Here is a 17,147-nt window from a genome sequence, read left to right on the forward strand (position 1 = left end):
CCTTTAGGCTCCTATCATGCACCTCATGGCCACAGTACAAGATCAGCTGTTTCCCGCGCCCCTGCGCCTGCGCAACACTCGCGCCGCGACCGCCGCACGCGCCGCCCGCCTCGGAACCGGAAACACTAGTGTTGTGACACGATAGACGATCTATCGATTAAACATGAGGTGCTTGATTTATGGTGTGTGTTTTGTTTTGGTGAGTGCTTTTTTGTTGGTGTTTTTTTAGTGCAGTTTTGTATTATGCGTAATGTTGAATGTGTGGATAGTGTTTTAGCTATGATTTTATTTTGACATAAGTCCCGACCACTTCAACCAGGGATTTGAAGGCAGCTGACATGGAAGAAAGAACCCTGAGTGATAATTTTATATGTATGAACTGATTCTATAGGTAGAGAAGTTATACTTTAGATACACATCTAACTACCGAAGTCGGCAAAACTGACTAAACGTTAGTTTACATTGATGTAAACGACCTAATTCTTTCCTTCTTCTTCACTCCCGCTTCTCCTCCGAGGAGTCTGGGGCTGACACCAGGCGCTTCCATCGTTCTCTGTCGGTGGCCAGCAAGTTGAGCTTTGACCACGACTTCCCTTTCTCTTGGGCCACACTCCGCTTCCAGCTACCGTACCACCATGGACCACCGACACAATATTAGCAATTAATAATCCATAAGCAGCGTCGCTTCTCAAACATCGGTCAGATCCATACAAGGTACCACGTCGGTCATGAAAAACAAGCGACGCTGCTTAAGAATTGTTAATTGCTAATGTTCGATGGTGGTAACTCCACAGGTATGAACTGGTCATCCGGGTCACCTTGAACCGCCCCGGAGTTGCCATTTTAAGACCACTTTCGGGTTATGGTTATCAGGTCTTCTTAATGTGTGGCATAGCCATCGTCATTTCCGCTCTTGGATGTCTATGTCTATAGGCTTTGGGTTTGTAACCTTCCATAGCCATATAAACTAATGAGTATAAATAAATAATGTTGTACTGTACCCGCATCGTTCCGGGCTGAGGTTTTTTTTTTCAACTATAAATAATATATGCTATCAGTTTATTATACTTGAGCAAATCATTAATTATTGTTATTTTATTTATTGAAAATTTCAGTACTATAAGTATATAACAATAGGATTCCCACAAAAGTTTTATATTATACCCATTCATTGATTTGAATAAGAAACACATACCTACTTATTTTAAACCCTTCACATGAACGTGAAGCTAAATTTTCAGGAAGGTCCATTAAAACCACAAGCTCCAGTTTCATCATAGTCGGTTAGACAGGACATCATAACCAGGGATTAGTTGTTGACTTTTGACACATCTGTCAAAATAATTAAAGGGCTAATAATTGCTCTGATATCTTGCAATCTTATCACAGTTCAGTCTTCACTAAAGTTTTTTCTTTATTGCTGAAAAATATTCCTAGAACTTTAAAAAATTGTGTAAGTAGCGACACTAAGCAAAGACACTTTCAAATGTTTGTATCTATACTTAAGTTAAAAAAAAACTACATTCAATTAAGTGCATACTGTGTGTTTTGCAGTACATTCTTACAGATTTACAAACTTAAAACCTTTTTGTATAATATATCTACAAAAATAAAAATAAGTACCTACATGTTAAAATCTTTATAATTGTATAAAAAACTTTACACATAATTACGATCATTATCACAACCCATCACGTTATAACTTCTGAGAGTCTCCTTTCTATGAAGGAAGGGTTTAAGGCTGTAGTCCACCACGCGGGCCCAGTCCGGGTTGGTAGACCTCAAACTCCAACATAAGCAAGCTTATGTGCTAAGAGATGTAATCATTTATTTCGATATCAAGGAAAAAAGTGTAAGTATTATTTCCAGTGAAATCTCTGTGACGTAACAGCTCACCGAGTTGACCGATACCAGAACGAGTTATACTAATGTATTGAAACGAGAATATCCTGTGTTGAGATGATGACAATGCATAGACAATCATATTGTTCATGCCATCATCATCATCATCACAACAGTCGTCCACTACAGGACCTATGTCCGAGGAAATTCTGAACTATATAGTTCAAAAGTTCAAAGGTGTTATTTGTCAAGAGGTTTCTTTTGCATCGACACTCAATTGTTTGTTTATTGTTAATCAAAGTTCAACATGATACTTAGTCAAAAAACCCTAATAGTATTCTAGATCATCCTGAGATCGCCGAATATCCTCAACGAATCCTTGCTGTGAGGCCAGAACCTTCATCTATACATCTGTAGCCCCCTCACGTATCCACCGGCTACCATTGTCCAAGTTTGGCCTCTGACCGAGTGTCCTTATGGTACTGATGTGCAATTGTTTTGTGTTCTTCTGACGTCATAGGTTCTTGATCGTGTAGGTATTGTTTTGTTTTTGGGCGGGAACATTCTGGAGATAGTATCGTGTCGTGTCGGTTATACACTGACGGGCACTGAAAATGTTGAAAAGCACCACTACTCCTAAACGGATAAGGATTGGCTTAATGATACCGATGCAATATTTAAGTACATTTAACAGCGCATAGAATACTGCCAACTAAAGACACAAAATAATGTTTTATGAAATTTTGGAATTAAATGTTTAAAAAAATGACGGTATTTTGTAAGTAGTTACAACTTTTTCTCTCTATGACGAAAGTTGCGGTACATAGGTACTTAGATCATGCATTGGGAACGTCACTGAAAAAAATTAACCGTAATGTTCGTATTTATGATTCAATATGTATGCTTTATGATTTATAGTCTCATTTGAATACGAAATTGATTCATGTTGCATTGAAATATAAAGTTTTAAGTTTATCTCTTCAAAATGTTTACAACATCCATATTAGGCCAACAATTTACATTTAATTGACACTTTTGTGAGTAGTTCGCTTTCTGTAGTAAATCACAGCAATTTAAAAATAAAGTTCATTGCATCTTCCTTTCTTGTTTTGAATTACAATTTGAAATACCTGTTGCTTAATCAAATACTTATTATATCCTAGTATGTCATCGCTATTTCCAAATACCGTATAGGTACCTACCAACTGGTAAAAAACAACCACGCCCAGTAAAACAGTTCAATCAGAGTTGCAAGGTCAAATATAGATGAGTTGAAGAATATTCAATCGATTAAGCAAGCACTCTTCTACTAATTTGGTACCATCATCGACACATTAGCAAACATTTACAATACATAAGCAGCGTCGGTAGCCTTTCAAACTTGTATGGATCTGCGAACGCTGTTTATACCCTGATTGAAAAATGAAAAAAATAAAAATGAAAATACACCTACCGAGTAAAGTGGCCAGGACAGTATCCTCGGCCGAGCACTCGGCCAATAATCGCTGCTAGCCGTTCTTTGGCCGAGGATTTGCCGAGGATACTGTCTCGCCAGTCTATTCGTAGGTGTAACAAGGGTGTGAATTTAACGATTGTTAATTTCTAATGTTCGGGGGTGGACAAATTAAATAAAACCTTACAACATTTCCTTATATTTATACCTACATGCTTATTTCATTTTATTTTATTACCAAAAGAACAAACACGACTTTGTTCTTGTTTAATTATGTCAGTTAGTTAACTTTTAATTTAATACGTATTAGTTACTGGCACGTTTAGCTTGCATGGAATCTATTTGTAAATTGTAGAACTTTAAGTTCCCATTCATGACTGCTGATGACTGTAATATTATTATGAGAAAATGATAATGAAAGAAAGAAACCATGCTTAAACCTTAACCTCATTCATTCCAGCTAGCCCAGCAATGCCGGCCGCTCCCAGCGTCGGACGAGGCGTCAGTAGTGAGCGACTACACGGGCGCCAACTGCTCACGACCACTCGGCGTGTACCAGCAGATCGCCAGTAATATCGCACAGAGGATCACTAACCCACTCTTCAGGTGAGTGAAAGCCTGGAGTTAACACCACCAAACATTAGCAATTAATAATCCTTTGTACATGTTTCAGTAACGTTTTGTAGTGTAAGCTTTTTGGTAACTTCCAGTAGCGAACGAAAATTTTATTTGGTTACTATGTGTAGAAATTCATTCAATAGTTTGGCCTCAAGATATTACGGCGTTCGTAATTTACCATCGATCCCATAGTCATCCACGCAATCTAAACACCCTAAGGACTTTTTGCACAAACAGGATATTACCTACATACCTGCCGTTAAGATCAGGGACCCCTATCGTGAAGTAAAAATGAAATAACATTTACGAAGTAATAATTGACAAATTCTACATTTTGAATGCGAAGATCGTTGTCAAAACAAGTTCGCAATTGGGAGCCAGTACTTAAACTAAATACAATATTCGTACCTGCGTACTTTTAATAGTAATTTGGCCGATCAACTCGTTTACAACAACAACTGACGTGAAAGTTGAAACAAGCACAAGATGGTTTTACTTGTTTTGTACCATACCATGCCTACCATGTATGAATTCGGCAATGAGCGGACGTGCAGATTAAATAAATCCTAATCCTAACTAATATTATAAATGCGAAAGTAACTGTGTCTGTCTGTCTGTCTGTCTGTCTGTCTGTTACTCTTTCACGCCAAAACTACTGAACGGATTTGAATGAAATTTGGTATACATATGGTCTAGACCCTGGGAAAGAACATAGGCTACTTTTTATCCCGGAATTCCCACGGGAAAACTTTTTAAGGCGAAGCGAAGCGCGCGGGGACAGCTAGTTGTTTATAAGTAAGTAGGTACGGTGTACTTACTTTCTTTTACCTAAAACTATCAACTATGTTAAATGTGGTACCCTAATTTGCCTATACAGGGTGTAGTAAAAAGTTACGGGACCAATAAAGTTTCTATGGAAAAGGATTTTTTATTTTCGTGAATTTCCAAAACTTGTAGAACAAAAGTTGTTCAGAATAGCCCCCTGACTCACCCCCTTTCGGCTTAGTATACCCTTTTTGGAACACCCTGTATAATGACGTCGATTCTAAAAGCACAAATTCTAGTGCCGCCTAAACCTTCTGCCTAAAGTTCTTTGTTTAAACTACTTACTTTTACTACTTTAACTCTACATAATTATGTTACTATCTCAGGTTACTATGTTACAATACTTTTGCAACTTCTCCATAAAGCCAACCCATTTTTGGTTGCAGCAAAATTAAAAAAATATTTTCAGACATAATTTTAATAACAATTTTCCGTTCCACCCATAAATCGTATGGAATGGACTTTTTCTCGCGATGTTTTTATCGCGAGTAACTAATGTTTCAGACGTGAGAGAAACAATGCCTTCAAATGTGCTCACACAATCCATTAATATCCAGTCCGTGTTTTAGTTTATTTATAAACCAACCAGTACCTAATACAAGCAAAGGCATAGAAAAAAAAACTACACGGGACGTATGGATAGTATAGTGGTTAGTGACTGACTGCTATGTCAAAGGTCTCGGGTTGGATCCCCGGCCGCGGAAGATGTTTGTTTGAAGACAGATATTTGTACACGGGCGTTGTTGTGTTTGTCAATTAGAAAAAAATATCTTAATAAGCAAACTCTGAAATATACTTAAAGAAAATAATTTGATTCCAACGTTATTATAAATTTTCTTTAGAACAAAAGTTTCCAAACAACTCCTTATGTTTCAGATTTAATTTTGTGTAAAATGTTGCGTTTATGTGCCTTTAATGAATCCGTGAGGAGTTCTCAAACGGAAAGTTTGTACGACTTTCAAAGCAAATGTTTCAAACATATTGAAACATTCAATTTGCTTAATTATAAATATAATATAACTTATCAATTTTGTTACCTGTGAGCTTCGTTTGAAGTTAGCATGACGAACCAGGTTACCTTACAGTTTTGTAAAAACACTTTTATTTTCAATATTTTTTTTTTATTTGTTATCGCTATTTAGCCTTCCATGAAGCCTAACTGTGCTGCCACAAAAAACTTTAAACACCGTTTAACAAGTGTTTAAATCAAAATTTGACAGATTTAGTAGGCGTTTGACAGCGCTAAACACCTGTTAAATACTGTCTAAGTTTTTGTGGTAAGGCCCTAAATGTTTACCCATCCCTGAGTTTTTTCTTCATAATTATTTACTGATCTCATAACTTTTCTATAGTAATTCAACTTTTTTCACCTTCCAAGAACTAAAATATTAAATACACCTTCTTCCACAGGATCCTCGGCATCGGCGGTAACAAAACAAACGACAATCAACCAGACCACGCCAAGGGCAAGATAGAGATCCTGGATGACACCCTTGATGACCACACCAAGGCTCCAGTAATGCCAGTGGACAACGACATATCAGACCGAGACGTCGAAGAACTATCCTCCGAAGCTTTAAAAAAGATTGAGAAGAAACCAGAGAAAATCACGCTGTATTCCAGCTATTTACCCTCCAAATTGCAAGTAAACGATACAGCGAACAGTACTATAAACGAAGTGGACAGTGACGATGATGATTTCGATTTAGACGATTTTGATCTGGATGAGGAACCGAAGCAGTCATCTCCTGAGGGTGGACTGATCTGGTTTTTGGAGGTCATTGGCAGTTTGATACAACTGTTGTGGGGCGGCTTTACGGCGTGGATCAAGCCGCCTAAGCCAGACGATGCGTAAATAGGGTAGTATGTAAATATATAGTAGTATCTGTTGATTTATTTACGGTGTTAGCATGTGCATAACACGTTTCGTTAATATTTATATGGATTTATTTTATTCGCCGTCACGTTCTAAACTAATTTGGTCTACGTGAGCCACAGAGAGGTGAATAAAATATCTGCATGTTATTCTTCTCACAGTATTATTTAGTTAGAGACTGAAGGTAAGTCCACCTTTCAACATTGTACGTAACGGACGGTATTTGGTCCGATAAGTACGATACGGACGATAGGTGGACGCTTACTTATCGATCGTACCGATTAGGCTCTTTAAATAGAACGTAGCCGACAATATGTTTTTAGGAGAAGTTAGTTAGACAACTAAACCTTTCAGTTCAGTCATTTGTAACAAAAAGTAAGATCTTTGGCTGCATGTCTAGGCCAAGACCAGTAGATATGAAGGAAAGCCATACGATAAATAAATTAAAATGAAATAACCTGAAAAATTTCAGTCATTCTACAGGATATTTTGATCTCCTATACAAAAATCATATTAATAGATCTTTTTCAGACATTGCATACAAAAAAGTATGCAGGTACATAAAATGATTAAGTATAAGATAACAAAAATACTTATATAAAATATTTAAATTAGTTATTAACATACATATATATTTTGGCTGAAATACTTTTTAAAATCTATTTTCTGAACAAAATATTTTAGTCATCTGATTTTTATTTTATTTAACTCGAATTTGATCTAATTGAATGTCTACTTGTCTAGTAAAAAATAAAGATTTTTATCTAAGTTTATTTATTTTGAGGGCCAAATGAATTAGGTATATCATGAGCAAAATTTTTATAAGAAGTTTTGATTATCGAACACAAAAATATGCTGATTCATGGATGAACTCGTTTCTTCAAAATAATCGTATGGAAACGGTATTTAATGGTACCTTACGGTACCTACAATACATTACGATATAATATATATTTATGGTAACGGTACTGTACCAAATTATATTCCAATTTATGTACTCATCAAATAGTCGTATTAAAAATTAAAAATAATGTGATAAAATATTTTATAATTTATTTTTGAAGGCCAGTAAAGTTTCAATTTACATACTCACTCTAATACCTAGGTACGTAATTATACATATACAATGTACATTTCGTCAATATACATTTTAATAAATAATGTTTTTTTTTAACTGTATGCCATTTGAAATGTCAAAAGTTTTAATTTTATTGTTCTAATCATTAATAAATAATCTGAAAAACCTTTTAAAACCAATTTGTTTATGAACAAACTGCAAATTTTTTCCAATATAAGTACACAATAAAACACAGGTCATAAATATAGGTTTGTAATATATTTCCGGTATCGTGCTACCAAATCTAGACTTCTAAAATAGACGCATTTTTCCTGAAATAAAAATGACATATTATGTATCTAGCCTATCTGAAACCTAGTTAAACATTGTGAGATATGGCGTTTCGACTTTCTCCGTGTTCGGCATCATAAGGGTCACAGTGACAGTTAAATAAAGTCAATTTTTCTCTCCACCTTTAATTTGCAAGGTGCGGGTGCCTATATAAATAGAGTGAGTCGCCCGCGCGCCTCAGTTGTAATATCACCATGCAGAAATGACTAGGTTTCAGATAGGCTAGATACATAATATGTCATTTTTATTTCAGGAAAAATGCGTCTATTATGTAGTCTGAGCCTATCTGAAACCTAGTTAAACATTGTGAGATGTGTTTATTATCGCATGGTGGAGAGAAAACCAACTGTGACCCATAAGCTACTGATGAGTATATCAGTAGAGAAATATTTGAATCTATAAATTTATAATGCAAAGATTTCTAGGTAATAGATATACTAAAAAGAAAGGTATAAGTATACATAAGACTTAAGTACTTCCTTATTATTCCTGACTTTTCAGAAAGTTATGGAAGGTATGTACCTATACATATAGGTAGGTATTTATACATATGGATACACACAGTGCCTCTTAGAAAGCAATACTTATAAGTAATTATTGATCAAAATATTGTTATTGTCAAGGCAATATTTTTAACATACACTAGCCGAATGGATGGAACCAGTGAAATACTTTGCAACAATATTTAAAAGCTGTAAAGTGTAGAATATCGATCCAGGCCGCTGGGGCTCAGGTCAGCACATGCTGACTAGGGTATGTAATTCTGGACTGACCTCAGAAATGCAGCAGCCGACCCTGGAGCCTCGAGGACCTGCTCAGTCAGCCCCGTACGACGACACGGCCTGCAACACCTGGCGTGGCATCTAGTCCTTGGAACGAGGAGTGGTGCTTGAAGGGAAGATAATTTTACTAAATATCTCAGCCTCATCAGCTACTGGAAAAGATTAGATGAAGGCTGTGACACTGGCGGATAACTAAGTATTCAGTTTTTCAAAACATGATGCAGGTAACTATATTCATATTCTAGATTGACAAGTAACACACAGTCTAATTTTGTATTCTAACTAACTCGGCGGTTAACGAGTTCCTGTGCAGTCCTACTAGGAAGGAAAGTTATTTCATAAGCCTTTGCACCGATTTTGTGGGCTACTATCATTCTGTATCATCATGTGTGAATATTATGAGCTCTGGCAGCATTCCTTGGTAGATGACATCAATTAATAAAGATTGATTAACACAACAATAACAATTATAATAGTTGATAAATGAAACCCGGCTAACATGTCTTAACTGGGTAAGTAAATGATCAGTCATGCCACCAGGATAAGTAAAATGTTCAGTACTTCATATGAAAAACATTAACAAGGTCACCTTTAGGTATTTTCGTCAACACTAAGGGCAGGTCTCGGCCAAAACCTTAAGGCTTCGCCTTGTTGCAACTTCAAAGGTACGTAGGTATGTACCTACTTACATTGTTGTAGGTTCGATTTTGAAACCATTAAGTCAACCTAATCTCTAATTTTTTATTGGAAAGAATTCTGACATTTTATAAGTGATGCTACTAAAAAAGTTCTTTACCGAAAAAAGGAAAAATTGCAATCCATTTCTAGGCAATAATTTTTTCTTAATATTTTTATACAAAAAGATAAATCTAAATATTTACTTGCTCAAGTAAACTAATACAAAAATAACAAATATTTCAATATACTAGCTATTCCCGCGAGCTTCGCTTTCGCCTTAATAAGTTTTCCCGTGGGAATTCCGCGATAAAAAGTAACATATGTGTTAATCCAGGGTGTCAGCTAACTCCATTCCAAATTTCATTAACATCGGTTCAGCCGTTTTGACGTGAAGAAGTAACAAACATACACACATACATTCATACATACATACACACATACACTTACAAACTTTCGCATTTATAATATGAAGTAGGATCACGACTCACGACCAATGTATCGAATTAATTTTAATTGCTTTATTTTATTCTTTAGCATGGCATCACTTCCTACTAAACTCAGGGATAATAAACCTTTTTAATCAATTTCAAAAAAAGATTGTCTATTCGGTAAGTACGTAATGTTCGGTATGTATGTAATATTATTGGAACTGCACCATATTCACATATGACAATATATTAGGGCTAATAAACAAATATTCAAAATTTTATAAATGTTTATGTACCTATGTATGTTTATATGCTTGTTGGTATGTATGATTGTCCACGCATATCTCAGAAACGATTGATCCGATTGTCACTATTCTTTTTGAGGGTTCCGTACCTCAAAAGGAAAAAAAGGAACCCTTATAGGATCACACTTTGTTGTCACCACCCTTTTTCTCGGAAACGGGTAAAGATATCAAGCTGATATTTCGTATAGATGTACATAATTATGATGAAATTAAAAGGAAAACTACCTCAGGTAATTAAGTACACTTGTACGGAACACTCAGTGCACGAGTCCAACTGGCTCAGTCGGGTAAGCGCCCGCGCTTCTCAAGCAAGAGATGCGGGTTCGAATCTCGGCGCTGACATGTAGGTAACAATGAGTTCTTTGAATTTAAGTACAATGTATACCATCGCTCTTACGGAGAAGGAAAACATCTAGATATGTGAACCCACCAACACCGCGGTGGACCAGCGTGGTGGGAAATGGTCTAAGCTTAGGAAGGCAGTATGGAGATGCTGGAGGCGCTTCCCCATGGCAAAGGGAGGATCCTCCGACCGTAGGAACCAAGTGTAGGTTTCATCAAAATCGGTTAGTGAGTTTTCAAGATATGGACGTGGAAGTGCTATGATGTGATACTTTATGGTGATAGCTATCACCAACGAGGTTTATGAGATATATTTTTTCTGAGGTCAATGACTGTCACGATGCATCTGTCACATTGACTGATTTTCATTCGACTTCTTTGAATGCTCGAATGCGCTCATATGTTCTCAGTTTCAGTGTAATTTGCTTCTATTTCTTGTCTACATCTTGTTATATTTGTTAAGTTTATGTTAGGTTTTTCCTTGTTGACTTTTCACGTTGTGATCGTTTGTTGATTTTTATAAACGTTATGGAGCCACAACCTGGCCCTTCCCGGGAAACAGCCCCAACTGACAGAGCACAAGAGTCAGACTCGTATTGAAAAAATGCCCAGCCCAAAAAGGTTTGTGATCTCTGATTTGTCTAAAATTGATAACTGTCAGAATTCCATAAGATTACTAATCACAGTATAGATAAAACAAAATAAAATAGCTCGATTAAATAAAGATGGTACGTAAAGATGTTAGTTGTACCTGATCATACCTGATGCAACGACAGCCAACATAGACTCTAATCTGTGGAAGCAACAATCATGGTGGCGGGAACATGGATAGTTGGACGAGCCACCTCGAGCCTGACTTATCAATCAGAACTGACAGTTCGCCAACAGCAGATAGCTTGCGGCTATCTATAGGTAAACTTAGGTAGTTAGCTATACCCAAGAAAAAGTCCTTGGACATCGATATGACAGTGGAACGGTGAATAACTGTGACACTCTTTAAAACAAAAAGGCTTGTTGTTGTTGTCCAGCTAAGGAAGGTTACCTACTTCAGCGACCTGGTATTGCATTCTGAAAGAACTGCGAAGAGTTAAGAAAATATTATGACTAATAATTATTACTTATTTAGAAAGTTTTCCGCAAACTCTAATAAATCAAGCAGCTACCACGTCACCGCTGCCCGGTTATAACTCTGAAACTCTGTACTAGCTTAGTAGATATATATACCAGTTCTAGCCTTCAGCTAGAGGCCAAAGAGCTCCTAAATGAGATGCGAGTACGAGCATGACACAAGTAATTTTTTACTTGGTAAGTAACTAGTTACGTAACTAACTGAAAGATCCATAAAACAGATTACACAAAATGGAATTGTGAAAACGGCACGTCTGCATCTTAACCAGTCAGTCTAAGTAGTTTCAGCAGATACAGTGTTGAAAAATAGTTATGAAACGTTTGCGCCAGAATCGAATTAAAAATACATTTTCATTAGAGAAGGCATGAATAGGTACTTTCACCCTTTGAATTATTGTGCTCCAAATGATGACCTTCGAAATTCATAGAAATTTAATGACGACTGCCATTGTTTATTATCTAGCCCAGTAAATTGAGTTGGGCTACGGCTACACGTGATGTGATACACAGTACACAGTAGGTATATGCATGTTCCCAGAATAGTGGAAGTTATAATTTTACCAAAAGGTAGTCGTCTCGTGCAAGCACCGTTACTCGATTTATTCGATACACAACTAGTAGACAGCTGCTGCGTAGGAGGTTCACGCATTTTTCAACAAAGAGCTCGGACACACACTCACAATCCACTGGGACATAAGGAAGACAGCTTATATGGTGTCACTCAGAAACCGCGATGACACTCTGATCATGATCACCCGACAGTAGGATCATAATAAATTCGGTAACTTGTGAAGCGGTATGGTATAGCAACAGCGACTTTCACGAAATCAGGAATTAGCTCAGTGCTTTCAGGTTGAACACTCGCCGGTGGGATTCACTTTGCTCACAGCCGAGAAAAGAAAAGACTCAAAGCTGGAATCTGCCGATGTGTCATGACACTTAAGATAGTGTCTGGGGGGTCACTTTATATGACGAAAAACGAACTTTCAGTGCACTGCGGCGCGAGCCGCTCTATCTGTTTGTATGTATTAAACGTGCCGATTGCACGACAGCTCTCGTTCGTTCGTTTCTCATCAGTATAGAGTAACGCTCCTGTACTTACCGTGCGTCACCATTCCCATGAGCAGTCCAATGATCTTTAGGCAGTTTAGAACAAAAGCTGCATTAGACAGTTTCTTCAGCAGAGACATCGAAATAAAAAATTGATTGCACAACTATCCCCAGGAGCAGTCTACAGGTCACTTTGGGCAGTTCAGAAGAAAGCTGCTTTAATAGAATACCCTACCTCAGCGGAGGCATCAAATTGAAGTGTTATAACACTTTTAGAAGCGGTGCACGTTACCCGATTTGTCGTCATCCATGCCGATGCGGCTACGGCGACTGCAGGTGGTTACTCAGGCTTCGTTGGTGTGCCCTTGTATGGCTAACATGACCAACCTTGGCAGTAAACGTTCGTCTGCATATGCCAAAATCACTGATGAATAGCGCACGTTACTCGATACCTTCTAAATAAGTCACTCATAATGATGGCTGATGATGATGATGACCGTGCTAGCAATAGTGCAGGCGGTTCCGCTGAGCATAAAATCTCTTCCCAGACAGGGGGCGTTTGGATCCGGCAACCAGAACAGGAGTGCCAGGTGTGCGCAGCGATGCAGGTGGGACAACACAGCCGCCAGGGCAGGAGTACATGGCTGGGTCTATGCAGCGATGCAGGTAGCACAAACCGGTGGCCAGGGCCAGGACCGGGTGTACGCTGCGATGCAGGTGGCACAAAACGGTGGCCAGGGCCAGGACCGGGTGTACAGCCGCCAGGGCAGGAGTGCATGGCTGGGTCTATTCAGCGATGCAGGTACCACAAACCGGTGGCCAGGGCCAGGACCGGGTGTACGCTGCGATGCAGGTGGCACGAGACGCCCTGTGCTCTTGCGCTGGCCGCCAGCGCAGGAGCACAGGGCCGGGTGTATGCTGCGATGCAGGTGGCACGAACCGGTGGCCAGGGCAGGAGCGCAGGGCCGGGTGTACGCTGCGATGCAGGTGCCACGAGACGGCGGCCAGCGCAGGAGCACAGGGCCGGGTGCAGGTTACACGAAACTTCAATTTCACCGAATCGGCCTGCCTACCCTCAGCGGGTAGGTACCGGCGGATCACATTACTCGCCGCACATGCCACAATGTCCCAACATACTAAAACTCGGAGCCACGTGCTTCCTGTAAAAAATCCTATGACGGTCCTGGAAAGCTCCTGTTTGTAAAGCCTTACATAAGCTATAATCAAGTGCATTATTGTAATAGCAAAGTTTTTATCAACTGTTTTCTAAAAATATTAGAAAATGAGCGTAGAAAAATATATTTTTATTATTTTTTCCTGTATAAAATTAACATATGCTTTACTTAAAGCGGTCATTAATGTAAGTATCTAGCTCAAGCGCCACTAGTAGGACCGGAATATGTGATCAATCATCACCACGACTATTGAATCGGACCCTACTGCGTGGGATAAAAACCCCAAGCGCCGGAGCATTATGACCTGTGGCTGAGCTTTTAAAAGCAGTAAATAATAGCATTTTACTCACGGCTTATCAACTCAAACCTTCGTTGCGAAATCCTCAGCAATGGCTGCGTGCGCAGCAGCCGGCAGGCCCCGCGCCGCCTGGTCCGCATCACGCTACAGCTCCCGGCAGCGAGGACTCCGCAAATTCAATATTATATTTTTCCCCGTCGGAGCGAAGCCGACGAGAACCGTGGCTACATTGAGCCATTTTGCCGAAGTGTTCACTTCAAAAATCAAAAACCAACTGAGGCGCGCGGGCGACTCACTCTATTTATATAGGCACCCGCACCTTGCAAATTAAAGGTGGAGAGAAAAATGGACTTTATTTAACTGTCACTGTGACCCTTATGATGCCGAACACGGAGAAAGTCGAAACGCCATATCTCACAATGTTTAACTAGGTTTCAGATAGGCTCAGACTACATAATAGGTTTATTATTCTGTTGTTCCACTAACGATAGAATATTGATCTGTTTCAGTCTAGCCTGTTGTCTATAATATCTAATGACATTCTTTAAAATACGATATCTAGAGAAATAAATGTATTTGTTCTTCATTATTCACTATTATCATCTTTATTGAATGTAGTCAGAGACTGTGTAGAGATTTGTCTCTAGTAGGTACACTCACGAGCAATGAAAAAGTTCCAGTGACTATAGCACCCAAATTACTCCTAAACTGAAAAGACTAGCTTAATGACTCCGTTTGCAATAATGAACTACTTACATTATAGCGCATCAGAATATTATTATTACCAACATAAAATGAAAATATTTTGATCAAATTCTAAATTAACCGACGACCGAATGGCGTAGTGGTTAGTGACCCTGACTACTGAGCCGATGGTCCCGGGTTCGATTCCCGGCTGGGGCAGATATTTGTTTAAACACAGATATTTGTTCTCGGGTCTTGGATGTGCCCGTAAAATGGCAATAGGCCCGCCCCCTATTACCTACATTGGGACTAACATAACACTCTGGCGAAAAGTGGGTGCAGCAATGCACCTCTGCCTACCCCGCAAGGGAGTACATTAGTACAAGGCGTGAGTGCGTGTTTTTTTTTTTTTTTTTTTAAATTAAATATTTAAAAAATTGAGGTCATTTGTTGTCAACATTTTGTAAGTAAAACTTTTTCATAGAGTGTATACTTTGAATACTATGAAACCGAACTGACGGTATTTAAATTAATATAAAAAAAAAAATTATAATCACTACACCGCTGGCTACAAAACAAGCCACAGAGTTTCAGCAAAAACCTTTTGAGTACCAGGAATTTATGATACAAAGGAGTTCTTGACAAATACGCCAAATATGACACACATCCACCGCAGCCAGATGGGGCCCAGTGACGTCACAATACTCACAATCTCAGCATAATGCCTTGTTATGATCAGAAGGGCTCGACATTATAAATTATGAAAAGATTAGCACCAAGCCCAGGGGGGCTACTGCGACTAGATTGTTTGACCATTCATGAAAATGGGTGATAGTCAGTGGCGGCTGGTGCCTCAGATACCCGGTGGTGCACTTTATGGGTTTTGTAATTTTTTGGAGAAAAATAGAATATAAATATTACAATTAGAAGTAAAAAAATTACAAGTATATTTTACCTTATTTATTGACGCGAAATAGCTTCTCCGCCGAAACGAAAACAACACACAGAAAGCAAAATAAAGCATTTAGTCTCTCACATCCACATAACCATTTCTTTTTATTGTAGGTACATTTCACTTTTGAAAATTCAGGTAGGTACTTATACTCGTAAGTTTTATTTCTTGTTTGGCACTCCTATTTTAAGATGAGAAAAGGCCGAGGCGGCCCAGCAGATTTAATGTCCAGTCTATTTTGAAATGTCCTATTGCTTTTTATGAAGTCAATATTGTATTTTGCACTCATTTTCACTCACACAAACACATACACACTCACGAAATCTTTACTACTTTCATAGTTAATATAATTAGAGTAACAAATTAATTACGTATTCGCGCGCGAAAGGTGAAACTGTGAGAATGAAATGACAAGTGCATCGTTCGTAGGTCACGCCACCGGTCAAGGACACCGCCCGCGCCTCCCGTCCCGTGGCGTCATTCGTATTATTTCGGCAATTTCCGGTCGCGTGCGGCGCACGAATTTATCCTAGAACTGCATACAGTTTGTACTGAGCATCTTCCGTCTCACGCGCCGGGCGATTTCCATCCTGTTTCATACTACATATAGGAGCTCGCCCCGTGCGACAATCCGAGCGCACGAGGCCGTTTTTGTTCAAGCAAAAATAAGATCTAATTCTTTCGCAGTAGAAATCAAAATAGGCCAGCTCGATTTAACGATAATCAGGTTTATGTAATTTCTGTTTAGGGTAGGTATTACGGTTGTTATATTGGTATTTTTTGTGAAGTTCTTTTTTAGACGTACCTAGTATGGTATAGGAAGAAGGAAGGTACATATTTAGAAGGTTTTTAAATGGTAGTGCGTTGCACGGGCGCACTTGAGGTGCAGCCGCCACTGGTGATAGTTATACTTTTCTGTGTGTGTTTGTCGAAATAGCTATTAAAAAACTGACAGATTGAAAATTTTCAATTTTTTAAATAGGTATATATTAGCAATATTAGCATAAGTGCCAATTTCACCATTCTCGGTTATCTAACCGACAGGGACTGATTTATAAATTAAACGTCATCTCCATATAAAATTCATGACAGATGTGTCAAAAGTTAACCACTACTCCCTGGTTATGCTCTAACCGAGAATGGTGAAATTAGCACTAAAAGTCTTTGATAAACCAGTGAAGTGAGTGAGTCAGACTAGCACATGATGTTAAGCATTAAGTCGCAGTACACCCACTGCTTCTTTCCTAATCTAAAAGCTTTTAAAGGTTTCTGCTTAATTCATTTATCGTTTCATTTTTAATGA

At 38.5% G+C, this 17,147-nt stretch overlaps 1 protein-coding gene across 1 annotated transcript; it reads left to right on the forward strand.

Annotated features, from left to right (window-relative positions):
- Positions 1–46: 46 nt before the first annotated feature.
- LOC105394833 lies at positions 47–6,995 on the forward strand. Its single transcript, XM_038118246.2, has 3 exons — positions 47–199; positions 3,756–3,901; positions 6,149–6,995. Exons 1-3 carry the CDS (start codon positions 164–166, stop codon positions 6,591–6,593), a joined length of 627 nt encoding a protein of 208 aa, XP_037974174.2. The 5' UTR covers positions 47–163; the 3' UTR covers positions 6,594–6,995.
- The last annotated feature ends 10,152 nt before the right edge of the window (positions 6,996–17,147 follow it).

This window comes from Plutella xylostella, chromosome 16 (genome assembly GCF_932276165.1).
Source record: "Plutella xylostella chromosome 16, ilPluXylo3.1, whole genome shotgun sequence".
Lineage (NCBI taxonomy): Eukaryota > Metazoa > Arthropoda > Insecta > Lepidoptera > Plutellidae > Plutella > Plutella xylostella.